General features: G+C 41.1%; 2 protein-coding genes across 5 annotated transcripts; both read left to right on the top strand.

Annotated features, from left to right (window-relative positions):
• The first annotated feature begins 319 nt into the window (after positions 1–319).
• Positions 320–11,391, top strand: LOC116335465 (NLR family CARD domain-containing protein 3-like). Of its 3 annotated transcripts, none has more exons than XM_039604885.1 (9): positions 320–384; positions 1,335–1,487; positions 2,664–2,795; positions 4,067–4,284; positions 4,410–6,222; positions 7,079–7,252; positions 7,826–7,999; positions 8,980–9,153; positions 10,295–11,391. In XM_039604885.1, exons 2-9 carry the CDS (start codon positions 1,360–1,362, stop codon positions 10,326–10,328), a joined length of 2,847 nt encoding a protein of 948 aa, XP_039460819.1. In that variant the 5' UTR covers positions 320–384; positions 1,335–1,359; the 3' UTR covers positions 10,329–11,391. The 3 variants fall into 3 exon arrangements, with proteins under 3 accessions (XP_039460819.1, XP_031615022.2, XP_031615023.2); XM_031759162.2 differs by lacking the exon at positions 320–384 and adding an exon at positions 975–1,201; XM_031759163.2 differs by lacking the exon at positions 320–384 and adding an exon at positions 975–1,201 and having other exon boundaries at positions 4,413–6,222.
• A 1,944-nt stretch (positions 11,392–13,335) lies between these two features.
• On the top strand, positions 13,336–27,109 carry LOC116335474 (NLR family CARD domain-containing protein 3-like). Of its 2 annotated transcripts, none has more exons than XM_039604900.1 (12): positions 13,336–13,718; positions 14,470–14,589; positions 14,853–14,963; positions 16,038–16,157; positions 16,421–16,531; positions 17,299–17,418; positions 20,094–20,185; positions 20,294–22,082; positions 22,712–22,885; positions 23,509–23,682; positions 25,266–25,438; positions 25,863–27,109. In XM_039604900.1, the coding sequence occupies exons 1-11, from the start codon at positions 13,615–13,617 to the stop codon at positions 25,435–25,437; spliced, it is 3,087 nt and encodes a 1,028-aa protein (XP_039460834.1). In that variant the 5' UTR covers positions 13,336–13,614; the 3' UTR covers position 25,438; positions 25,863–27,109. The 2 variants fall into 2 exon arrangements, with proteins under 2 accessions (XP_039460834.1, XP_039460835.1); XM_039604901.1 differs by having other exon boundaries at positions 20,297–22,082.

The following is a 27,109-nucleotide window of genomic DNA, read 5'->3' on the forward strand; positions in this document are numbered from 1 at the left end:
TAAAAATCTATTTTTATAAGAGAGAAGTTGAGGGCAGAAGAAAATTAAGCAAACATGAGTAATGAAACAAATACATTCAGTAAAGGACTCCATGCCCTCCCTCTCATCATAGCCCTGCGATAGTTATTAATTTTTCTTAGTTCCGTTATGTTTAACCAGTTTAATGACGTGTGGAAATCTGACAGTGATTTAGGTCATTTTGATGAGAAATCTAGAAAAGTGTTGATAAACTGTCAAACCCTGCTGCAGTTGAAATGCCATCATCCTATAAGAAGGCTAAACTGTGGTCACGTGATCTCCTTCAAACGTAAAGTGGACGAGAAGCTGTAAAACAAAGTGAAACCAGCGGGTGTTGCAGAGGTTTGTTGAACTTCCTGTCAACAGGTAAAGATCACTTCTGCTGTAGGCTCTGTTTAACATGTGTGGTGCTCTCGCGTCTCTTTAATGCTGGATTTCACTCACTCACACAAAATCGCACAGTGTAAGCCCAGTAGCATGCGTCGTGCGTCGTGTAGTATACGTGGGGTAACGAGAAGCGATTAACACCTCACGACCAGCTCCCGATCATCAATCGCTTCCTCCCGACCGTCGTGAGGGTGTCACCGCAGCCGCTCACACTGCGCACTCGCAAACACATAAATGTCGGTGAAAAAGACGGCGCAGCACAGCTGTGCAGCGTGTGATCTGGACACAAGCAATGGAGGCACTTGTAGAACTTTGGAAAGCTCATCCGAGCCTTTTCGATGTGGCCTCACAAAATTATCACGACCACAGCAACCGTGAAAATAGTTGGATCTACACCACTGCTCAATCACAGCTGCCTGATCAATGTTTTTCATTAGCAATTTAGCAAAGTTGATGGTGGTGGTGTGCGTGTCTGTGTGGGTGAAAGACAGAAAGGGAGAGCGAGCGACAGAATTTCTGTTATAACCTTCATTGTATGGACGCACAGTGTGAGCACTCAGGTCGCATCAGAGCATCGGGCCGTATAGTGTGAGACCTGCATCGTGACCTATGAACTTCTAACCCCTGCGAGTCAATCGTACAGTTTGAGCAGAAGCTGAATAACGCGACTGAAAAAAATCGCACAGTGTCTGCCCAGCATAACAATCATGTAACCGATGGTCCTTCCTGTGTTCGAGTGATCCACGTACTTGTGTACGTGTTGAAACAGCCGACAGAGCAAGGAGTGGACAAGAAGGTGAGAGTTAGAGAAAGAGTGAGAGAGAGTGTGGACCTGTGTGTGTGTGTGTGTGTGTGTGTGTGTGTGTACTGGTCTTGGGTGACTTTTGAACAAACCAGTTTGTCTTCATTCTCACATTGTGCGTTTGCAGAGTTGTTGTTTACGAGTGCTTGAAGATGAATAATTTGGAGGAAGAGGAGGATGGAACATCATCTCTCATGCCCAGCTGTATGTCTATGGCCAGTGACTGGTCCAAAGGTCGTCCTCCAAACTTCAGTAATGACTCGGGACCCCCAGACACGAAGTAAGAGGCTGTTTCTGTTTTACACTGACCTGAAAATGAGCCAGAGTCAGTGGTAGTGTCTTTAGTTGTAGAATAATGTTGTTGTTCCTGTTTTTGTTTTGTTTTTATTGTTTTTTTTTAAAATACCACAACTACCTGATACCTCTGCATAGTTAGGGACTCCACCCAGGGCCTAGGGTGACCAGATACCCACAAACTAAATGTAGGGTAAAGACTTTAAAAAAAAAAACAGTCTTACTAATATACTTTTTGGGTTTTAGGCATTGGTTTGATGATGTTAAGGATAAACCTATAAAGAACACAGAAAATGTAACAGTAAATCGAACAGCAAACTGTACATATAAAGTTTATTTCCCAGCATAGAATCTATAATACAGTTAAAACAATCTTTAAATGAAAGACGTGTTGTGAAAGTCGGAACATAATCCGCTCCTGACAGTTTTCATTTCTGTTGTGTCAGCAGCAGACTTGGTGTTGTTTAAGGGTTTCAGAGTAAAAATGAAATTTAAAAACAGATTTCAAACGTAGTCTACGTACAAACTTCTTATGAGGTCAGTGGAAAGTGGCCTGTTTTAGGATCAGATATTCAGTTCAATTCAATTTTATTTATACAGCGCCAAATCACAACAACAGTCACCTCAACGCGCTTTATATTGTAAGGTAGAACCTACAATAATACATACAGAGAAAAACCCAACAATCAGATGACCCCCTATGAGTAAGCACTTTGGCTACAGTGGGAAGGAAAAACTCCCTTTTAACAGGAAGAAACCTCCAGCAGAACCAGGCTCAGGGAGGGGCGGGGCCATCTGCTGCGACCGGTTGGGGAGAGAGAAGGAAGACAGGACAAAAGACATGCTGTGGAAAAGAGACAGAGATTAATAACAAGTGTGATTCAGTGCAGAGAGGTTTATTAACACATGAGTGAGTGAGAAACGTGACTGAAGAAGACATACTCAATGCATCATGGGAATCGCCCAGCAGCCTACACCTACTGCAGCATAACTAAGGGAGGATTCAGGGTATGGGGCCTGATTATTTAAGAGCTTGTATGTGAGGAGCAGGATTAATTCTTATAGAACAATAATGCTGTTGTGAAATTGTTTGCTACCAACAGAAAACAAAAAATTTAAATTAAAAAATCGATATTTGTTATGTATTGTTGATGCTCATTAGGGGAAACAATAATTTGGAGGAAGAGGAGGATGGAACATCGTCTCTCGTGTGCAGCTGTATGTCTATGGCCAGTGACTGGTCCAGAGGTCGTCCTCCAAACTTCAGTAATGACTCGGGACCCCCAGACACGAAGTAAGAGGCTGTTTCTGTTTTACACTGACCTGAAAGTGAGCCAGAGTCAGTGGTAGTGTCTTTAGTTGTAGAATAATGTTGTTGTTCCTGTTTTTGTTTTGTTTTTATTGTTTTTGTTAAATACCACAACTAGCTGATACCTCTGCATAGTTAGGGACTCCACCCAGGGACTAGGGTGACCAGATACCCACAAACTAAATGTAGGGTAAAGACTGTTTTTTAAATATATCTAACTAACACACTTTTTGGGTTTCAGGCATGGTATTGACAATGTGAAGCATAAATATACTAATTTATTTGAGTGCAGTTTTCCCATCTACCATGCTAGTCTGTCGTGGAGCTAATATGGCGCGAAAGACAACCATTCGCACTCACATTCACACATATGGGCAATTTAGAATCACCAGCTAACCTAACTCCACTTACTGCATGCCTTTGGACTGTGGGAAGAAGCCGGAGTACCTGGAGTGAACCCACACAAACACTGGGAGAACATGTAAACTCCATCCCAGATAGATCAGGGAAATACAAAAGCTAACTGAAACTTTAAACCAGGGGTGGGGAACTCCGGGCCTCAACGGCCGGTGTCCTGAAGGTTTTAGATCTCACCCTGAGTCAACACATCCGAATCAAATGATTATTTCATTACCAGGCCTCTGGAGAACTTCAAGACATGTTGAGGAAGTAATTTAGCCATTTAAATCAGCTGTGTTGGATCAAGGATACATCTAAACCCCGCAGGCGCTTGAGGGCTGGAGTTTCCCCACCCCTGCTTTAGACCCTCCAACTCTCCCCATAGAGGTCTGAGAGATCGTCTAGAAATGGTGATGTTAATTTCTGGATAATCGATTGATCAGTAGGGGATGATTTTATACCAGTTAATCTCTAATCTTGAACGTAACAGGATAGGTTAACAGCATAAGTTACCATGGCGATTTACCTCAGTAAGAAGTGAACCACCTTCACAGCTGGACAAAATGCTGCTTAGTAGTAGAGTCCTCAGGAACAGACTGAAAAGCAGATATCAGGAAAATACTGTCATTATAAACCCTCTTCCTTGTAAACAGATAAGTGGACAGCTTGGTGTCGACGGAGTACTGAGAGCTCATGTTTTGGATTAATATAAGTTCTGATGGTGTAAAAGGAAATGATTATTGCTTGATAAGTAAATATAGAGCATTGAGTTAGTAATAGACCATACTGAGGCTTTCAACTTAATTAACTTCATGTTTAGCCACATGGCCACAGTAAGTTTCCCTTTCTATCCACAGAAAGAACGAGTATGTGGAGAAGCCAATGTCCTGCTGTGCTTCGTGTCAGGCTGTCGTGAATGACCCAGTCTCTACCATCTGTGGACACTTGTTCTGCAAACAGTGCATCGACTTGTGCCCGGACTCTGATTCATCAAGAGACACTTGTCCCCTGTGTGGAAAAAAATCCAGAACCAGTTCTGGACTTTGGACAGCCAGTAGAAACAGCTGTGTGCAAAGTAAAATTGAACATCTGTTTGCTGATGGAGTGATTCAAAAAACTAAGCAATATATGTTAAATGTTAAATATATGTAAAAAACAAAACAAAAACAATTTTCTTTTATTGTCTCTATTGTCTTTCAGTAGATGATGGTCTTCAGGAAGTTTTCGATGAACATAAAATCTGTTTGAAGATGCGATGTCAATCTGTGACTGAGGGAACTGATAAAACAGGAGGTGGAACTCTCCTCAACGCAATCTACACTGAGCTCTACATCACAGAGGGACAGAGTGAGGAGGTTTATACCCAACATGAAGTGAGGCAACTTGAGAGAGCTTCAAACAAGAAGACCCTCCATGATGCTCCAATTAAGTGTTGTGATATCTTTAAAGCCTTACCCGAACAACAAATGCAAATAAGAGTGGTTCTGACCTACGGTGTTGCTGGTGTTGGAAAAACATTCTCAGTGCAGAAGTTCACTCTGGACTGGGCAGAAGGTTTGGAAAACCAAGACATCAGTGTGGTGACTCTGCTTTCATTCAGGGAGCTGAACCTGATCAGACATGGGCAGTATAGTCTCCTGGAGCTGCTCCAGGTTTTCCATCCAACATTACAGAAGGTCACAGCAGAGAAGCTCGCTGTCTGTAAACTTTTGTTCATATTTGATGGTCTGGATGAAAGCAGACTTTTACTGGATTTCACTAAGAGGGACGTCATGTCTGATGTCACACAGAAGTCATCGGTCAATGATCTGCTGACAAATCTCATTGAAGGTAATCTGCTTCCTTCGGCTCTCATCTGGATAACTTCCCGACCAGCAGCAGCCAATCAGATCCCCCCTACATGTGTTGACCGTGTCACTGAAGTGCGAGGTTTCACTGATGCTCAGAAAGAGGAGTACTTTAAGAAGAGATTCAGTAATGAAGAGCTCTCCAGCAAAATAATTTCCCACATCAAATCATCCAGCCTAAACGTCATGTGTGGAATCCCAGTCTTCTGTTGGATCACTGCTACAGTTGTGGAGCACATGTTGACTGCAGGGCAGAGAGAAGAGCTGCCCAAGACCATGACTGACATGTTTTCACACTTCCTGTTGGTACAAACAAAAAGGAAGATTCAAAAGTACCATAAGGGAGAAGAAGCAAGTCCACAAGAGCTGATGGAGGCTGACAAGAAAGGTCTTTTAAAGCTGGGGAGGCTGGCGTTCGAACATCTGGAAAAAGGAAACCTCATGTTCTACCAAGAAGACCTGGAGCAGTATGGTGTGGATGTCACAGAGGCCTCGGTGAACTCAGGACTTTGTACAGAGATTTTCAAAAGAGAGTGTGTGATCTTCCAGAAACCAGTCTACTGCTTTGTTCATCTGAGCATTCAGGAGTTTCTGGCTGCTGTCTACATGTTCCACTGTTTCACCAATAAAAATACTGATGTTCTGCAGGACTTTATAAATATAAATTCTTTTCTTGAGAAAACCTCTAATTGTTCCATCCCATCTCTGGATGTTTTTCTGAGCAGAGCCATGGAGAAATCTTTGCAAAGTAAAAATGGCCATCTGGACCTGTTTGTTCGCTTCCTTCATGGCCTTAGTCTGGAGTCCAACCACAGACTTTTAGGAAGCTTACTGGGTCATTTGCAAAATAGTCCAGAAATCATCAAGAGAATTATAAACAACCTCAAGAAGATGAACAGCGATAAAATATCTCCTGACAGAAGCATTAACATTTTCCACTGTCTGATGGAGATGAATGACCTCTCAGTACATCAGGAGATCCAAGAGTTCCTTAACTCAGAGAACAGATCAGAGAAGAGACTCTATGAAATCCACTGCTCGGCTCTGGCCTACATGCTGCAAATGTCAGAAAAAGTTCTGGATGAATTGGACCTGAACAAGTACAACACATCAGAGGGGGGGCGGCAGAGACTGATCCCAGCTGTGAGGAACTGCAGAAAGGCTCTGTAAGTCTAAAGGCCCTTTCACATAGGACGCGGCATGCGCAGCGCTGTACTCCGAAACCCATTCTTTTCTATTGCACAAGAGTACTCGCACATGCTGTGGTCAAAGTTCAACCCAGCTGAACTTTAACTGCTGTACGCTGTGACGTACCTTTGCGCAACCAAGAGAAACGAAGCCTACAGTCACGCTAACCGCAACCACAGAATGAACGAGGAACTCTATGACGCTTTTACATACATATATAGGGACCTCCTGGAGCCCTTGAGTAAGTCACTCCATTCAACAGCTATGTGGAGGAAAGCACTGCTGTGGAAACGACATACTCTTCTCTAGTTGGGACACTTACAATGTTTTGCCTTTTATGGATGAGAGTGTGTTTGAAGTGTTTGAAATGACACAGCAGGCACATCTAGTACACATAGAGCGGGCACAAAAAAAATGACATACAAGTTGAGTGCAGTAGTCAGCGCAACCCAAATTTTGGGCCATTCACTCTAGCTGGCGGTCAGTGCAGCACACGCTGCCGCATCCTACTGTCATTCCTACTCTCACCAATGGTCACAAGCTCTGATCGAATGATGTTGCAGATCCAAGTGGTAGCAATGATTTTCCTTTGAGGTGTGGCTGGTCTTTCTTTCAGAGCAGCTGTTAAATTGAAAGAGGATGATCAAATGATCAAAACCCTCGACATCTCTACTCGGAATGCTTCTTGGTCTAGATATCAGCTAGCTACACTGGAAAACCCCCCAAAAGGCTTTTAGCTGATGGGTTCCCTGATTGAACAAGATATGCTCAGCTGCATGTAGTAGTAGTATCTTCTTCCATGATAATGTCTGTTGCAAATTTGTCTCATCACAGACTTTCTGACTGTGGAATTTCGAAGACTCACTGTGAAGTCTTGGCCTCAGCCCTGAAGTCCAATCCCTCCCATCTGATAGAGTTAGATCTGACCTTCAATGAGCTGGAGGACTCGGGACTGAAGCTGCTCTCTGCAGGACTGGAGAGTCCAAACTGCAGATTGGAGACCCTGAAGTCAGTACCCTGACCGTTGTTGTTGTTTTTAATACATTTACTTCATAAATTTGGATATACATTTTCAGGATTTTCCAAAACAGCTAAAAAAGTACATAAAAAGTACACTTCATTAAGAAAGAACCTTAAAACCTTGCTTTGGTTAGTATCTTTTTCTGTGCTTAGAAAGTGAACGACACCATTTTGTAGCATTTCAGACTAGCTAAAATATATAATAGACTGATGGGGGGGAAATTGTTTGGAAGCATCTATCAGTGAAATTTTAGCCAAAGCTTAGTAATCATACCTGCTAGGGTTTACCAATCCTGCATAGATAGGAGGAATTAAAAAATTAAAGTACTCCAATCTAATCAGCAGCGAATGCCTGTAAGATACAGGACCATCATTAGAGAAATGCTAAGTCTCATTAGTACAGTTAGTGAGATTTTTTTTTATGATACCTTTTCCCTGAATTAATTTTATATCTGTGCATTACATAATATAAAGTGATGTGGCATTACCTTTAAAACCTGAGCATGTCATTAGGTCAGAAATAATTGTATCTGTCTTTTTCTTTCTTCTTTTGTTATTCAGACTGTGGCACTGTGGATTGTCAGAGATTAGCTGTGCTTCTCTGAGCTCAGCTCTGAAGTCCAACCCCTCCCATTTGAGACATCTGGATCTGAGTTACAACAAGCTGGAGGATTCTGGAGTAAAGCAGTTGTGTGGTTTTCTGGAGAGTCGACCCTGTAAACTGGAAACTCTGAGGTCAGCTGTGTTTTCATATTAAACTGTGAATTCTCAGAATTTAATGATGACAGGTTTAATTAACAAAAAGTCATGTTCAAATATCTCGTTTTATCTGATCAACTGTCCATAAAATTTGAGATCAAATGATCCTAATACAAGACACGATGGGTCTCCACTTTCATGTTGTTTATACCAAATTCTGACTGCCATTCAAATTTTGCAGCAGAAATCAAAACACATCAGACAAGGCAATTGTTTTTCGACTCTTCTATCGTCCACTTTTGGTGGTCCCCAAGCCCTTTCATGTTGTTAGCTGCCAGATGTTGTACCCACTGTGTTCTTCTGCTTCTGTAGCCCATCTGCTTTAACATTCAACATGTTGTGCATTTAGAGGCCCAAAACAGTTTGGCCATTTTCCCTCTTGCATCAATAAGAGATTTTCACTCAGAGAACTTGTTGCTCGCTGGATATCTTCTTTTGTTGTCTATTCTCTATAAACCCTAAAGATGGTTTTGTGGGAAAATCAGATCAGTACACTCACACCAACCCGTGTGGTTCAAATAATCCTGTCATTCTCAAAATCACTCATTGCGTGATTTGAACTTAAGTAGGTTGTCTTAACCATGCTCACATGCCTAAATGTATTGAGTTACTGCCATGTGATTTGCTGATTAGGCAGTTGTGTTAACAGGCAGTTAAACAGGTCTGCATATGTTTTTTTGCAAAGCACAACTGCATATAAATGAAGTCAGTGCTTGAGCTGGCAGTGTATGAGAACTGATTTTATTATGTTTTTGTTGTTCAGCAGAAATAGCAAGGTTTGATTAGTAATAACGACAGCTCTTTTTTACTTATTATGTTTGATTATTTAATCTGAATCCTTATTGGATTCATCAGTTTTAAGTTTCCATTTTTACCCTCTTCAGCTGTAATCAGACTGTGACATCCTGAAATATTTAAAACAGAAACATTGTCTTTTTATTTTATTCTTTATTCAGACTAAGGGAATGCTCTTTGTCAAAGGCCAGTTGTACTTTTCTGGGCTCAGCGCTGAAGTTAAACACCTGCCACCTGAGAGAGCTGGACCTGAGTAGAAACGGCCTGCAGGATTCGGATATGATTCAGCTGGTGAATCTTGTGAATAATTCAAATTACAGACTGGAGAATCTGTGGTAAGTAGGAAGTTGCATTGAGTCAATGCTGCTTTTAGCACTACTGTATAAAACACAGTGGGTATCGGAGCAAAGATCGAGTGTTTCCTATAAAAACTCAATGGCTGCTTTTCTCAGTAAAGCGGCAGCTGTTAACAGTCGTCATTTTTGGAGAGGCTGCACTGCGTTAATGCGTTAACTCGCTAACGTTAATTTGCCGTGTTAACGAGGTTAACGCTGACAGCACTAGTAAATTCCAATAAAATTGATTCATGTTTGTGGCTGTAATGTGACAAAATGTGGAAAAGTTCAAGGGGGCCGAATACTTTTGCAAGCCACTGTAGTAGTGAAATTGCATGCTATGCCGTCTAATAATACTGCTTAAGGGAAGCATGTATAATGTAATGTATAATGACTCTCCATTTACATGAACATTTACAGTTCCTGTATATCTACAGTGTGCTCTAATCAATGTAATAAATTATGGTCAACAGTATCGAACGCTGCACTGAGGTCTAGCAGGACAAGCACAGAGATGAGTCCACTGTCAGAGGCCATAAGAAGATCATTTGTAACCTTCACTAAAGCTGTTTCTGTGCTGTGATGAGCTCTGAAACCTGACTGAAACTCTTCAAATAAGCCATTCCTCTGCAGATGATCTGTTAGCTGTTTGGCAACTACTCTTTCAAGGATGTTTGATATGAAAGGAAGGTTGGAGATTGGCCTATAATTAGCTAAGACAGCTCCCGGCCTCCAGAGCTGTAACCATATTTGTTAAAAGTATCATTATTACTAAAGGAGGCTGAGGAGTAGCTAAACATCTGACACAATGAGCAAGAAAGTTCAGGAGGAAGAGGTGAAGAGGCCCTCTGTTCATTTCTAAAGCAAGTAAAGAAGTGTTGGAGCCAAGACATTTGAAGAGATATAGATATGGATATAGATACATGGGTCCTTTTGACCAGATAGTTGTACCATCAAATTTGATTTTTTTTCTCTTTCCTTTAAAGTCAGTCGGACAGCAGCCTGCAAATTCCTTTCCCTTATTTCAGAGAATCATCATTACACTTGGTCACTGTTCGTTTTTACACGCAGAGCCTGATATGCAGTAATCATTTTTCTTTCTGACTGATTTCATGACCTCTGTTATTTCTTCTCTCTACAGCAGGAGCGACTTGTCGGTAACAGTTGTCTGCTGAGCTTTGACGAGCTCTGCCCTGATGATCTGGAGAGTTTTAAACAGCAGCAGGAATTTGTCCATAAGCATTTGTTGACTCAGGCCATGGAGTCAAAAGAAAAACTTCATCCGGCAGTGGCTTCTAAAGGAATCAGAAGAAGTGCAAATGACTGTGTTTCAGTGTGAACTGCCCTAAAAAGTGCAGACTCAATAAGAATTATTCACAGACATTATGCAAACACATATATGTGCTTAAACTGTGCATATGAATATTTCTCCTGCTAATCTGGGATTCTGTTCTCTGTTCCTGAACTTGCTTGTAATGAGCAGGCATATTTAGAACTACGTCAGACTATGTGTCTATACAAAAGATGAACTGTCTTAGGAAGTATATTTAATATTTATCTGTTACGAATGTATTTGAATCCATCCTTACTGGAAGTTGTCAGTTACACTCATTTCTCGATGATGTCCTGGTTATGGATGATGGACTAGTTGGTCCTTGTTCTGGACCTGCTTACTTCTTTCCTTCTGGTTTGCGATGCTTTAACACTTTTAAATGTCAAACTTTTCTTTTAAGCTTGAGCCACAGCCTTTGTCTCAGAGAATACAGGATTCACCAGTGTAAGCAATATATTATATATACTGTAAGTCAGTGAATCCTGATGAATATACCATCATCCCTGTGTTTTATATACCTGATAGAGTATAAAAAAGCGTATCAGCACTGCTCTTCTGATTACTTCTTATGTTGACACAAGGTTTATCGTCATTTAGACGGTACAGACTACTGAAATCAGCAGAGTAGGCTTTGGTTTTCTGTAATTTTTCTGTGTTGGAGCGCCACACTGTGGCATAATTGAGAACTGTAGTTAATGTTTACACAGTAACTTGCAGCTCGATGTAAGATTGTTAAAGACTGCTTGCATGCACAGTTTCATTACTGTCAGTGGATTAGGTTCTTGTTTAGTCTTTCAGTAGTTAATCTTTCTGAATGTATTTGTTGGACACATAAAAATGTGAAGGACAGCTGCTGACTAAAGTCTTGTCAAGAAAGTTTAATAAACCTCTATGAGCTCAACGAACCCTTCCTATCTCCCATCAGAACTCACCACAGTACTGAGACTGCTCTTATTAAAATAGCTAATGATTTGACAAAAAAAAATCCTGTCCTGTCTGGAAGTGTTCATCAGAATTACGATCTGAATGCAAAGACATTTTCCCAAGATCAGCTCTATAAATTCTCTATAGGCTCCTCTTGTTCAGGTGTTTCTTTTGTGTTTCTTTATTCATTTCTATTCATGTTATTTCAGTTATTACATTATATGTGGTATAGTAGGACAATGTCTTAAGGCAGCCCCCAAGAATACCAAAGACCCGAGGCCACACATCTCAGCAACATCTGCGCGGCCAACCCAGGAGGAGAAGGAAGGAGGCCCTAGATGGGGTCCCCATGGCCACAGGATGAGAGTCCCAGTGGTGACGGGCGGCCGACCCCTCCTAGTGCAAGCCCAGTACAGGGGCCCAGGGCTCCAGGCCCACAAGTACCGCCCAGTACCCTGCAGAGCCCTCCCACCCCCGGCGACAAAGATGAGGTATAAGTGCCCCAGACCACCAAGGGAGCAGGTCAAGACGACGCCAGTACATCCAGCCACGCGCCCCGGAACCAACAAGTACCCACATCCCAGGGAAGGGCAGCTGTGGGAACATATCATCCCCACCCTCATAAAAGTCCACTAGTCAAGTCATACATTACTTACAAGATCCTCTTACAAACCCCTCAATACCCTGATCCCTCAGTATCTCTCTGAGCTGCTGCAACCATACACACAGTCTTGGATGCTACGGTCCTCAGCCACGGGTCTGCTTTCTGTTCCTCGCACCAGCCTCCATATCTTTGGGAACAGAGTCATCAGGCTGGAGGCCACCACACTCTGCAACTCTTCCATATCAGCTTCGCAACGCTCCGTCACTGGAATCCTTCAAAAAACTTCTCAAACTCACCTCTTCAACAAAACCTTCTGCTCCTCTGTAAAGCATTCTTGGGTCTTTTGAAAGGTGCTAAACTAAGTTATTACTGTTATAAAGCACATCTGAGTGATTTTTGAATCCATGTTAAATTTACTAAAAGCATTGAACCTAAACAAAAAATATGTCATGTGGAAGAGTTAGACTTTTATAAATCCTTTTTAATCAGGTTGTCCCAAAACCTTCTAAAAAAAATGTGACATGGTGGTATCATATTCCTTCCATGCTAGCTTCTTTTCATAAAATTTACAACCAACCCAAAGTGTAAAGACGTTTAGGTTGGTTGGTAAATATCACAGTAAAGGGTTAACCTTTATGTGACCAAATATGACACCAAGGTGTTGAGAGCAAACTCATAATCAGTTCTGTTGAGGAATTAATGGTGTGCAGCAAACAACTCTATTCATTTACTGCAGAATCTAAATGATGTCAAGAATTAATGAACTATACAGTTTCTTACTTTTTCCTCTTTCTTTCTAGCTGGATGGTAACTGTACTCATTAAAATGCGGTTTAGATTACTCTGATAGGAATGTTTAAGTGGCTGTTAAATTTAGGCCTGTTGTCTTTGATAGTAGAAAACAGACACACAACCAAGCTGGACCAAAGGTCTCCCTGACACACACCGATGGAGCTACATTAATGTTTAACTATTAACTTCTACATGATTAGATTCAAGTTGCTACCTGCTCGCTTACTCACTATGCAACTCGACTTACCAGTTAGAAATGAAAGTATTAGTTTTGGTGATAAAACCAGAAGTCTACCATTAGGGGACCTCAGATTATATATAGACCATCACTGTCCATATATGTGTATGTTTTGAGAATGTGATGGATGTGATTTGATGCTCAGAAAGTTCTTGAATCATAAATCTAGAAGACTAATTATATGTTACATTTATGTATTCTTGTATGTCTCTCTCACTCTCTCTCTCTCACACACACACACACACAGGATGATGTCATGTGATTTCCTGTAAATGGAGAGGGGAGGAGCAGCTCTTCTCCATTGATCTAGGTCACTGCAAACTACGGAGCAGGAGGAAGAAATGAATGTGAGCTTTAAGCCAACATTATGTTTCGTCTGCTTTCAGTCAGCTGCCTCTGTGGACTAGAAGAAAAAACAATGATGTGCTAATTCAGGAAGTGGACTGACGACTCAGTTCATTGCTGGAGTCTCTCTCTGTGTGCTGTACTTCCTGTTTTGCCAGTCATGAGAGTGGTTTGTATTCTGTGCTAATGCTCAGCATTTCTGAGTTACCGGTGAGCCTGGCTGAAAATGAATGTTTTGGAGGAAGAGGAGGACAGTGCACAATCTCTCTGTTTTCCTATGAAGAGAGACCTTTCCATAAATGACAGTGAACCTGGACCTGCAGACACAAAGTAAGAGACTGTTTCTACTGTAAAGTGAAGTGAAGATGATTTATTTGTTATGAAGAAATAATGTGTGCGATGTATTTTAGTGAAGTGTTCGCCCTAAACCTTTGATGTGGAACATCCGGAGCAAAATTTCACTGCGGATGTTAAAGATTAAAAACCTGTTTGCACAGAAACGCTGCAAAGTTGTTACATTTGTATGCATGCAGTACTCATAGAGATAAATATGTATAAGGAGGACTGTCTGAGTAATAGATATACAATATAAACTATTCACCAAGGAAGACCACTAACATCTAGCAGTGTTTCACAAAGACCCTCCACAGGTTGTGGGCCACAGACAAACTGATTCTTGTTGGAAAAATGTATATTTTATAATACACTTTTTAAAAACTTGCATCCTTATCATCAAGTAAAAATCTACAAAAAGACATTAGAAAAAGAAAACAAGAAGAGTTCAGTGCAAACTAGCATTGGTATCAACTGCACTCTAATTAGTTCTTTTATTAGCTGCTTATACAGCTAAAGTTAAATACATTCTCACCAGTTTAGATTTACCATTTAGGATGTGGATCTTTGGAAAGGGACACAGCTGGCGAGACAGAGAGGTAAATAAACATGGAGACTGACTTCCACAGGAGATGCTGAAGACAAGAAATATCCCCAAAACCCCAAACCCTGGGTCAGTGACCCTGGGACCAAGACAGATCCCGTCAACATGAATGATGTGTTACATATTATATGTTTGTGTTCCCAGAGGTCAGCAGCCCAGGCGCAGAACAGCGTCTGTAGGATCAGAGTGTCTGTCAGTGAACAGTAACATTTCCAAAGACGATCCTCCATTCTTCAGTAATGAACCTGGACCTTCAAACACAAAGTAAGAAAATCTTTCTGCTGTAGAACGAGCTGAAGAAAATTCCCGTAGCAGGCAGAACAAACATGTTTCCATATCTGTAAGATCAGCTTATTGTGGTAGTGATATAAATAAAATCCAAACTGAGACCCCATGACAGTGAATGTTTCTGCTTTTACTGAAAACCTCCAGAACCTCAGTCCTGTACTCATAATAAGCGACTTATTTCCAACAACATGAGGATGCAGATGAACAATGTGCTAAATATTATATGTTTGCGTTCCCAGAGGTCATCTGGCCAGAAAAGGAACAGAGACTTCAGGATTCGACTCTCTGTCTAACTTTTCCAGAGATGAGCCTATGCACTTCAGTAATGAACCTGCAGTCTCAAACACAAAGTAAGAGACTATTTCTCCTGTAAAATGACACGAACATGGTTTGTAAGGATGACACTAACACAGAAAAGCTTCAGTGATTTTCAAAAAGTCCAAATAGTCCCTATTCCTGTGTAGCTGACACAGGAAACCTGCAGAGTTTCAGCCCTGTGCACCAAATTGTAACACAAAATTCAGGTCGTAGTGCCCAACAAAATGAAGACACAAATAAAAACAGTGATACAGAATCTTCAGGGTCAGGTTATCTGTCAATGCAGAGCAATTTGTCCAGAGAGCCTCGTCCAGTTTTCAGTAATGGATCTGGACCTTCAGACACAAAGTGAGAGATTTTCTCTTCTGTAAGATGATGTAAAGATGAACGTTCTAGAGTCAGTGGAACAAGTTGGATATCTAATGCTTTCAAATCAATAAGTTTCTTAACCTCCTAGGACCTGGCATCCACATATGTGGACATCACATTTTGGGATATCTAGACCAAAATAATAAATTCTGCTCTACAAGGCTCTGATATCCACTTAGGAGGACATCATACTGCCACTGTTCTATTGAAATTTTAAACAAATGTCCTCATATGTGGATCTCATTTTTCTCAGAAACAAAAAACAGGTAAAAAAACAAAATCTGGAAATTCATTGTTTTTACATTCATCAGGTCCCAACATGCCCAAATATCAAAGAGAAATTAAAAATGCATGCCATGGAAGAGTTCGGGTCTTAGGAGGTTAAGCATGTCCATACCTGTGGCAAATTTAATAATCAGTTAACAAAGACATGGACCAATGGACTGTTAGAGAAAACTGGAGCAACACAAGCATATATGGTTCCCCACCCAAGGCAAATACTCCTTTTCACTGCTGACAGCAGAGTCCCTACTCCTGTATGACTTGCAAAAATCTGGAGACTCATTGTGATAATGATATAAATAAAATCCAACCTGAGACTCTGTGACAATAAATGTTTCTGCTTTTACTGAAAACCTCCAGAACCTCAGTCCTGTACTAATAGTAAGTGACTTATTTCCAACAACATGAAGATGCAGATGAACAATGTGCTAAATATTATATGTTTGTGTTCCCAGAGGTCAGCAGCCCAGATGCAGCCCAGCGTCTGTAGGATCAGAGTGTCTGTCAGTGAACAGTAACATTTCCAAAGACGATCCTCCATTCTTCAGTAATGAACCTGGACCTTCAAACACAAAGTAAGAAAATCTTTCTGCTGTAGAACGAGCTGAAGAAAATTCCCGTAGCAGGCAGAACAAACATGTTTCCATATCTGTAAGATCAGCTTATTGTGGTAGTGATATAAATAAAATCCAAACTGAGACCCCATGACAGTGAATGTTTCTGCTTTTACTGAAAACCTCCAGGACCTCAGTCCTGTACTCATAATAAGCGACTTATTTCCAACAACATGAAGCTGCAAATTAACAATGTGCTAAATATTATATGTTTGTGTTCCCAGAGGTCATCTGGCCAGAAAAGGAACAGAGACTTCAGGATTCGACTCTCTGTCTAACTTTTCCAGAGATGAGCCTATGCACTTCAGTAATGAACCTGCAGTCTCAAACACAAGGTAAGAGACTATTTCTCCTGTAAAATGACACGAACATGGTTTGTAAGGATGACACTAACACAGAAAAGCTTCAGTGATTTTCAAAAAGTCCAAATAGTCCCTATTCCTGTGTAGCTGACACAGGAAACCTCCAGAGTTTCAGCCCTGTGCACCAAATTGTAACACAAAATTTAGGTCGTAGTGCCCAACAAAATGAAGACACAAATAAAAACAGTGATACAGAATCTTCAGGGTCAGGTTATCTGTCAGTGCAGAGCAATTTGTCCAGAGAGCCTCGTCCAGTTTTCAGTAATGGATTTGGACCTTCAGACACAAAGTGAGAGATGTTCCACTGACTCTAGAACGTTCATCTTTACATCATCTTACAGAAGAGAAAAAGTTGGATATCTAATGCTTTCAAATCAATAAGTTTCTTAAGCATGTCCATACCTGTGGCAAATTTAATAATCAGTTAACAAAGACATGGACCAATGGACTGTTAGAGAAAACTGGAGCAACACAAGCATATATGGTTCCCCACCCAAGGCAAATACTCCTTTTCACTGCTGACAGCAGTCCCTACTCCTGTATGACTTGCAAAAATCTGGAGACTCATTGTGGTAGTGATATAAATAAAATCCAAACTGAGACTCTGTGACAATAAATGTTTCTGCTTTTACTGAAAACCTCCAGAACCTCAGTCCTGTACTCATAATAAGTGACTTATTTCCAACAACATGAAGATGCAGATGAACAATGTGCTAAATATTATATGTTTGTGTTCCCAGAGGTCAGCAGCCCAGATGCAGCCCAGCGTCTGTAGGATCAGAGTGTCTGTCTATGAGGAGTGACTCTTCCAAAAAGAACCCTATATGGTTTAATAATGAACCTGGACCCTCGGACACAAAGTAAGAAAGTATTCTGAACTGGCCTGTCTCCAGAGTGAATAGGGACAGAGTGAGGAGGTTCATACCTAACATGGGGCGAGGCAAATGAAGTCAGAGATTTGTGCCTAAACCAGTGTCTGCCAAAACAATGCCATCACAAAATATAATTTTAATGCAGTTGTTTTTTCTTTTTTCTTTCTTTAAAAAAAAAAAAAAAAATTCTAATGTCTTCTTCCATGTAATTTGTAATTTTCCAAAGTATAGTTTTGACATAATAGAACAGTTATTTTAACATTAGGATTAAAGATGAAAGATACATCCAATGGATGCACTGGATGCATCATCAGTCATGTATCCCGGGTTCATAGGTTGTTTCAGGTCACCCTCATCCAGGTGACCCAGCTGGGGTTGATCAGGCCCCGACTTGCGTCCCAGCAGCATTAGGCCACAGATCATCCCTCTTGATCCACAGCCACCTGGAGGCTCTCTCTGCTGCCTCTGTTGCAGTCTGGATGGCTGTTCTTCTAAAGAGCCATGTCTAACAGTGTGGAGGCTTTGTAGAGAAACTGGCCGGTGAAGCCTCTGGACCCTACTTCTACAGGGTAGCAGCGTTCTCGGCTATCTTGTCTCCAACACTCCATCACAAGACCCTGGTATTTTACCAGCTTCCTCTCGAATGCCTCCTCTATGCAGTCTTCCGAGGGAACCATCAATTCTATCAGGGTTAGCTGTTTAGAGGCCTCTGACAGGATTATGATATCTAGGTGCAAAGATGTTTCTACAATGTTTGCTCCAAACTTGAGTTGCTTGCTGAGATTCACCCTTAGCTGCCAATCCTGTGGGATGGAAAGTAGGCCTGCAGCATATGTGGGTTGTTCTTTTTAGCTGTTCTCCTGTCTTGATGAAAGTTACTTGGTTTCTAGGGGGGCTGTGAGGCTTGCTTTGCTTGCTTTTATCGCTGAGGAGATGCTGTCAGCAACTGCCTTCAGCACCTGGTGATGGCACCAGTGGTAGCGGCCATCCCCTAGTGCCTTTGGGCAGCTGCTGAAGATGTGTTCGAGTGTCCCTCTCCCAGAGCAGTGGACAAGATGGTGAGTCAGACTTGCCCCACAGCTGGAGGGTTGAGGGGCTCGGTAAGATGTCGTATAGAGCTTGGATGAGGAATTTAATGCATTGGGGCTCTGCTCGCCAGATGTCCGTCTATGTGAGCCGCCTCTCCATTGCACTTTCCCATCTCACCCATGCCTCAAACCTGCCTGTCTGGCTTCTGCAGTCTCTAGCTCCCTAGTGGCACTCCACTTCCTGCTGGTGCAGATCTCAATGCCAGCAAAAATTTCTGGCACAACTTCACCTACTTCCAAGGTGCATGGAGAGGATGAAAGAATTCACAATGCAGGAACTCCAGCAACACTTGAGGGAAGATGAACAACTTTAATAATTGACCAACGCGGCAGATCTCAATGCCAGCAGCTGAAATTTTGGGGTCTCTGTACTGCAGTGCTTCTCTGGAACTAACTTTAAAGTCTTCTGTGATTCTGTTAAATGAAAGTTGGAGGATGTTATTCTTCCCATATGGAGCTGCACTGCTTAGGCTGCTGGGTAAACCTAGCCATCTACGAAGGTATCAGCTGATCCTCCTCTCCATCAAATGTACTGATGTGATGGGTACATCATAGAGCAGCAGAGGTCAGAGAATCCAAAATAGGATCCAAACTCTGCTAAGACATGACTTGAGTTCCTTGATGGATGTTTGGATGTCTGCCGCATCTCTGAAGCTGTGCTCAAAAAGTTTCCCCGGGCTTTTAACAGGCTTTTCATTGATGGATGGAATCTTGCCTATTCACTCCACCTCTGCAGCTTTAACTACCGTGTTCATAGCATGGGTGAAGAGCGCGCGCATCCAGTGATGATGCCGTTCTCCAATTGGTGCCATTTAAAGTTACAGACCCAGAAGTGACTCTCAATATGAAGTTGTTATAATAATTTAGGATAAGGTCCTTAATTGGAACGTGGTTCCAGATTAATGCAGCCTCTACGAGTTTATGTGGTATTAATCTGTATGCACTGATCAGATTCGGCCACAGCACCACCAGCAGATCCTCCTGTGGCGGGGCGTGGCCTGCGGTGCCGTGCAGGGAAGGTGGACACACCTGCACGGCATCTGCAATCATGCCCCGCCGACTTAAATATTATACTGGGTCCTGTGGTTGGGGTTTGTTGTTGTTATGTTGAGCTGGCAGCGGGAGAGCTGCAGCTCTGGGTGTGGATGTACAGCAACCGTAAAAGTATTAATAAATTATGCTGCAAAGCATGAACATGCACCCGGGTCTGCGGTGGTCATTTACACCTCCCTTCTGCACAAAGGTGTTGATGTACTTGTTCTTGAGCAGGAAGTCAGTCAGCCACTGGGACAAGATGCTGCAGAAGATCTTGCCTTTAAGATTGAGCAGTAAGATAGATCTAAATTGCTCAGTGCTTGTAGACTTGTAGACTCCTTCTGCAAACCTCCACTGCTTGGTGATCTTTCCTCTGCGGCAGATTGCATGTAGCAGTTTCCAAAGAAGTTTTTGTAGCTCAAGGCAGCATTTATACACCAAAGTATTATATACATATTTTTCTATAATTATTTGCTTGCATTAGCCTATTATTTTAATGTATGTGTACTGGTCAATATACATTTTCTTTTGTATGCACAGAGAGAAGACAAAGGATCCTGTTTCCCACGATGGAGAAACAGCCACAGCCAAGTTTGGAGGACATATAGCCGGTCAGAGCAGCACTGTGCAAAGTAAGACTGTGCTTTATAAGATATAGGGGAAGATTCCAGATGATGATATGCTATACCTTTATTAAAGTTTCATTAATTTTATTTCTGTCTTTCTTTTTTGTCTTCTAGCAGTTGCTGGTCTGCAGGAGCTTTTAGATGAACATAAGATCAGTCTAAGGAAGAGATGTGAAACTGTAACTGAAGGATCTGATAAAACAGGAAGAAGAACTCTCCTGAACAGAATCTACACAAATCTTTACATCACAGAGGGACAGAGTGAAGACGTTGATACTCAACATGAAGTGAGGCAGCTGGAGATAGGTTCCAAGATGAAGACCCTCCATGAAATTCCAATTAAGTGTCATGACATCTTTAAAGCCCTATCTGACAAAGTGATCAGAGTGGTTCTGACGAATGGTGTTGCTGGTGTTGGAAAAACATTCTCAGTGCAGAAGTTCACTCTGGACTGGGCAGAGGGGTCAGAAAACCAAGACATCAGTGTGGTGACTCTGCTTTCATTCAGGGAGCTGAACCTGATCAGAGATGAGCAGTACAGTCTTCTGGAGCTGCTCCAGGTTTTCCATCCAACATTACAGAAGGTCACAGCAGAGAAGCTCGCTGTCTGTAAACTTTTGTTCATATTTGATGGTCTGGATGAAAGCAGACTTTTACTGGATTTCACTAAGAGGGACGTCATGTCTGATGTCACACAGAAGTCATCGGTCAATGATCTGCTGACAAATCTCATTGAAGGTAATCTGCTTCCTTCGGCTCTCATCTGGATAACTTCCCGACCAGCAGCAGCCAATCAGATCCCTCCTACATATGTTGACCGTGTCACTGAAGTGCGAGGTTTCACTGATGCTCAGAAAGAGGAGTACTTTAAGAAGAGATTCAGTAATGAAGAGCTCTCCAGCAAAATAATTTCCCACATCAAATCATCTCGGAGTCTCCACATCATGTGTGGAATCCCAGTCTTCTGTTGGATCACTGCTACAGTTCTGGAGCACATGTTGACTGCAGGGCAGAGAGAAGAGCTGCCCAAGACCATGACTGACATGTACTCACACTTCTTGCTGGTTCAGACCAAGAGGAAGATTCAGAAGTACCATAAGGCTTCTACTCCTGAAGATCTTCTGATGCTTGGGAGGCTGGCATTTGAACATCTGGACAAAGGAAACATCATGTTCTACCAAGAAGACTTGAAGCACTGTGGTCTGGATGTCACAGAGGCCTCGGTGTACTCGGGACTTTGTACAGAGATTTTCAAAAGAGAGTGTGTGATCTTCCAGAAACCAGTCTACTGCTTTATTCATTTGAGCATTCAGGAGTTTCTGGCTGCCGTTTACATGTTCCACTGTTTCACCAGTAGACAGAGCAAGGTCCTGGAGGATTTCCTAATCCCTAAGTTTTCTAGGACGTCTAGGAATTTTGGAAATAAAACTACCCCTGTGCTATTTTTAGATGACTTTCTGAGCAAAGTTATGGAGAAATCTCTCAAAAGTAAAAATGGTCACCTGGACCTTTTTGTCCGCTTTCTTCATGGCCTTTGTCTGACATCCAACCGGAGACTTTTAAGAGACCTGCTAAGTCAGAAAGAGAGTAATCCAGATATCATCCAGAAAGCCATCAGCAACTTGAAGGAGATAAACACCCAAAAAATATCCCCTGACAGAAGTCTCAATATTTTCCACTGTCTGATGGAGATGAATGACCTCTCAGTACATCAGGAGATCCAAGAGTTCCTGAAGTCAGGAAAGAGATCACAGAGACTTTCTGTTATCCACTGCTCAGCTCTGGCCTACATGCTCCAAATGTCAGAAGATGTTCTGAATGAACTGAACCTGAGTTTATATAACACCACACTGGAGGGCAAACAGAGACTCATCCCAGCTGTGAGAAATTGCAGAAAGGCTCAGTAAGTCTGCCTGTGACTAACATTATAAACTTGGTTCAGGTTAGCAGATTCGAGTCAAAGGGCAAAATTAAGATCAGATAAGATTTCAGATACAATTTTGCTGTGATTGAGAATTCAACAGAAAGATGAGTTGGAGTTTCTGCAAGGAAATTCTTCACATTTTGGACAGTAAACTTACTTTAGAGCAGAGTCTTCATTCAGATAAATCTTTCATTTTCATTAGATTTCATTTTCGCTTTAAACTTAAAACTCCTGCTAACATATTTTAGGTTCTGTTAGGTGCAATCAGTGCAAACAAATGCTATTGGCTTCTGCTGCTAGTTCTTGTTAGCTGCTATCAGCTTCTCTTGACTCAATAAAACTCATTAGAAAATCTAAAGATTAGATGACAAAAAACGAAATAAATGTCTACTTTCATAACAATATCCCAGAAAGTTGATTCTGTTCATCTCGAGGTAATGTTTTCAGTGGAAGAAATGTGACAAGTGACTTCTTCAGTCTCCAAGAGAAACTGAAAATGTTACATCCAGATAAACAGAATCAACTTTCTGGGATTCCCTTACCTGGACGATTGAGCATGCATCAAGACACTTCATATCACTATGTTTTGTAAAATGTTTTTTTTACAGACTTTCTAGCTGTGAGCTCTCAGAAGCTCACTGTGAAGTTGTGGCCTCAGCTCTGAAGTCCAACCCCTCCCATCTGATAGAGCTGAACCTGAGCTTTAACAAGCTGCAGGATTCTGAAGTGAAGCTGCTCTCTGCTGGACTAAAGAATCCAAATTGCAGACTGGAGACTCTGAGGTCAGTTTACTAAGTAATACTCGCTTTTTTCCTCTCTTCAAATTGTCCATTGTAGTTTAAAGTTTTAAGATATTTCTTTTGTTGAGCTGTCGCTAGGACACAGGTTCCATTATCAGATGATGGGACACAGCTGACAGCATAATATTGATGTTAAACTAATTTGAGGATTCAGAAGTCTGAGTCACAGAGCAAGTCGGTGTATTTGTGCTCTGTGTTGAACTGCAGTCAAAGCACAGAAAAAGGAAGTTTAGTTCTTAGTTCATCTGTAACTTTTGGTAGACGTGCATGATTTGTCTGGCTCAAATCATTAAAACAAATTTATGATCACTGTCGACAGCAGGAATCATATTGACGACGAGGGACTATTTATTAAAACAGCTGTAATTCCTAAACCCCCTGAATGAAAGCTGAAAGTTCACTTCAATCACATATCGGTTGTTTGATCCACTATAAAAATTATGTCTTTGTTGAACAAAGCACAGGCCTAACTGTAATTTGCAATGATTTGTATATTAGTACATAATTTATAGTATAGGTGCAAATTTAAAACTAACAAACATCATATTTGCTGTATTTTATAAATGACTGAATCTGAATCTGCCTTTTTTTAATTCTTTATTCAGACTGAAGGGTTGTGGGTTGTCAAAGGCCAGCTTTGCTTCTCTGGTCTCAGCTCTTAAGTCCAACCCTATCCATCTGAAAGATTTGGACCTGAGTGCCAACACACTGCAAGATTCAGGAGTGAAGGAGATCTGTGGTTATCTGGAGAATCCAGGCTGCAGACTGGAAGTGCTCAGGTCAGGCAAAAATGTTTTGGTTGTGTGTTCACATAAATATAAAGGTTTAATGTGTTGACTGGCAGTCTGCAGAGGACTTAATGCTAATGCTTTCTTCTTTATTGCTTCAGTCTAATAACTGCAGGATAGCAATGTTGCACAACAATGTTGAGCAACACACTGAAAACCTAAAAAACAAGTAGATTAAGCACAATTGGAAAATTTTGTTATATTAGAATTAAAACCAAGGCGACATAATGTAATTATTTTATAAATATGCTCTAATTTAACTAGTTTAGTCTATAAAATGTTACAAACTGTGAAGCAACATTATTAAACTCACATTCTTTGAGGTCAGCCTCAGAGTATATGCCCCACTTTATGTGGGTTGGCTGCAGGCTGCAGTGCTACGCTAACAACAACCTGAAACAGATAAACAACTTTTTAATTTGTGGCTATACGAGGTCCAGCCCTGTAGTGAGAAGCCCAGTCAACAGGCAGCTAATTATATCGGTCCAAAAATGGAAGCAGTTGCAGACAACTACTTTGAGACAAAGTAGGAAACGCTTGAATAATCTTAACTTTGATTTCTGGTGTGATTTTGAATCCAGCTGTCAAAGATTTGATGATTTTGTTTTTAACAAACAACATAATGTATATCAGTAAAGATTTTCAGCTTTACTATTTAAGTAATCAAATCCCATTTTTGATTTAAACATGCGCTCAATTTTTTTTTGAGAGGAGCAGCTAAAAACTGGGGGGAAGGCTGATTTCCTTGGGTTATAGAGTGGGATCTCTGCAGGCTGGGAAGAGTCTCCACGAAGGAAAGATCGTGAAAAGAGGAATAGAAAGTCACAGGGATAATTTGCTGAGTGAGACTTTATCATGATAAGAGCAATGAACTGGTGTCAACTGGAGGATTTCCTCAACCTTAAAGCAATCATCAGGTGACTAAATTAAGGCTTTGCTGCGAGGTTAACCTGTAGTTCACATGGAGAGTGGGCACAAAGGAGGACCACTCCTGACACATGTAAACAAAAAGTGAGCAAGGAAACAAAAAGAATAAGGAAACAAAAGAACAAGAGGACGGGGGGCGGGGCAGTGTTCAGTTAATGAAGTGTTTAAATAGTTCATAAAAAAAATCAGTTTTTCTTCTAACATTTTTTTTCTCTGATCTTTGATCATTTATTTATAAATAAATGATTTACATATTTGCCCTGTTACTGTGATGGACCCATTTTTTGGATCATTAGTGACAGATGACAATAATCAAATATCATGTTTATTTAAATAAAAATGTTTTATAAGTATTGATCATCATTTTGTTAACATTTCCATTTTTATGGCTTGGTGAACTTGGGCTGAAAGGATAAATTTTTGACTTGTATGATGCACATGTTTGATTGTGTCTTTATTGAATCTATCAGTTATCTTAAACTACTTTTTATTAGTTTTTCTGCTGAATAAAATATCTTGTTGGTTTGAGGTGTTTGAAGTCTCTGTTTCCTAACCTTTTACATCCTGTACCGTCTTTAGCTTCAGATTATTAAACAGATTATAATTGTAAAATCTGTCTAAACTTAAATGTTTCATTCATTTCTCAGATTGAGGGGCTGCAGTGTGTCAGCGATCAGCTGTACTTTTTTGGTCTCAGCTTTAAAGACCAACCACTCCCATCTGAGGGAGCTCGATCTGAGCCAAAACAACCTACAGGATCCAGATGTGAAGCAGCTGTTGGATCTTAAGGAAAGTCTGACTATAGACTGGAGACCCTGAGGTCAGTAAAGAGGTGGAGTCAGGCTGTGTACACATCTGAGATAACATTCAGATCTATATTTCCTTATTGGCCATAGCTAACCGTGTCTTTCATGGCAGCTTCCATGTTTACTAGCCAGGTGATATTACAGAAAGCTGCCACAAAGATGTTTGTGTTAAACTGAACAGCAGTAAATACATTTTTAAAAAAGATGTTCGTGCAGTGTTGGATCATTTATGACTCTTCACAGTTCACTTTCACTGTGGAAAAATAGACTCGATGCTGAAACGTGTAGGTTAGTGAGTGTACATGTTGACGTGAAAACTCAGAGAAGCTAAGATAGGCTAAGATAGGCCACGCCTCCACTGCAGCTGTGAACAGGCTAGATGTGCTTTTGCTTTTGAAGTGACTTATTTAATGCACCTGTTGCTTCTTGTCTCTACAGGTTGGACTGATAATCTGTGTAACCATGAGAGCAAACAGGACGACGAGTAGACTGAGGTTGAAGCAGCAGCAGGTTGTCGGTTCTTGTAGAAAACCGGTTCCCAGTATTCCAGTTCCTTGGAATTGCTAGTCCACCTTCGTGTGTCCTTATTAGGGATTTGCACTGGTGTGTGGGGCTATAGTTAAATGGTGATTATGTTTCAGCTATTTTACTTGTTCCCAGAGCTAATTAAGTAACATACTGCGTTACTTTTAAGAAAAGTATTCTGTGTATTATGTGTAATAATAAACAGTGACTACAACAAAGAGGGCAAATACCTCAAACACACACAAACGTTTGACTCAAGCATGCACTTAATTTGTATGAATGTCATTTCTTCTTGCTGCTTAGTGACGGTGGTGACTCTCAAAATGGATCAAATGAGAATCGATAAGGAATCAGAATCACTAAATTCTTATCAATTCCCATCCGTAGCGTAGAGATACTGTAACTCGGCTGTTTTACTGAGAGCTGGATCAAGAACTGACACTGTGAGGTTTCAGTGTTCTTCTTCTACTCTGCACTGAGACGTTAGCCCCAGGTTCATCTGGTCCTCCAGGTCTTTGCCATGTTTGCTGCTCTGCTGTGGGTTTGTGCTGCAGACTGTGTCTTTATGTGGCAGAGATAAATGTCTCCTTTATCTCCGCCACATAAAAGGCTGTTAAATCACAAGTTTAAATACCACACCTAATGAACCTAATGAAATGCAACTTTTTCTTAATGGTGATGAGATGAACACCCTGTTATATTACTTAAGTGCAGCGCCAATTCACTTCATTCACTGTATAAACTGTTTTGTTGTTGTTTGTTTTGTTGTTTGTTGTTTGCTGATACTGACATTACTGACACATTAAAGTCCATTATTCACTGGCATCAACACTTACCCCTTGCATCATATCCTGCCAAGCATGACCACATACAGGAAGTTATAAAACCACAGCCTTTTCCACATCCACATCCTTTACCTCCAAACCATCGTGACAGGAGAAATGCATCAAGACCTTTTAGGTCCTATAAGTTAAATTAACTCTCTAATATTTATTCTAACATCTATCTATTATGATATTTTGTCAACATGTCATTTCAAAGAGTGCTTCATGATTGCTTGAATACCTGTTAAATTTGGCGCATTGGATTCCTTCGATTTCTTTGTTAATAACTTGAAGACAGTGAAAATAAATAAAATGGTGGCTATATTCATGATGACA

This window comes from Oreochromis aureus, linkage group 20 (assembly GCF_013358895.1).
Source record: "Oreochromis aureus strain Israel breed Guangdong linkage group 20, ZZ_aureus, whole genome shotgun sequence".
Classification (NCBI taxonomy): domain Eukaryota; kingdom Metazoa; phylum Chordata; class Actinopteri; order Cichliformes; family Cichlidae; genus Oreochromis; species Oreochromis aureus.

Excerpts from the sequence above, each read along its gene's own strand:
- LOC116335474 (XM_039604900.1), top strand. The coding sequence starts at position 13,615 with ATGAATGTTTTGGAGGAAGAGGAGGACAGTGCACAATCTCTCTGTTTT. Across the intron at positions 16,532-17,298 it reads CCTGCAGTCTCAAACACAAG|AGGTCAGCAGCCCAGATGCA; the intron begins GTAAGAGACTAT and ends TTGTGTTCCCAG. Across the intron at positions 22,886-23,508 it reads TGCAGACTGGAGACTCTGAG|ACTGAAGGGTTGTGGGTTGT; the intron begins GTCAGTTTACTA and ends TTCTTTATTCAG.
- LOC116335465 (XM_039604885.1), top strand. The coding sequence starts at position 1,360 with ATGAATAATTTGGAGGAAGAGGAGGATGGAACATCATCTCTCATGCCC. Across the intron at positions 4,285-4,409 it reads TAGAAACAGCTGTGTGCAAA|TAGATGATGGTCTTCAGGAA; the intron begins GTAAAATTGAAC and ends ATTGTCTTTCAG. Across the intron at positions 8,000-8,979 it reads TGTAAACTGGAAACTCTGAG|ACTAAGGGAATGCTCTTTGT; the intron begins GTCAGCTGTGTT and ends TTCTTTATTCAG.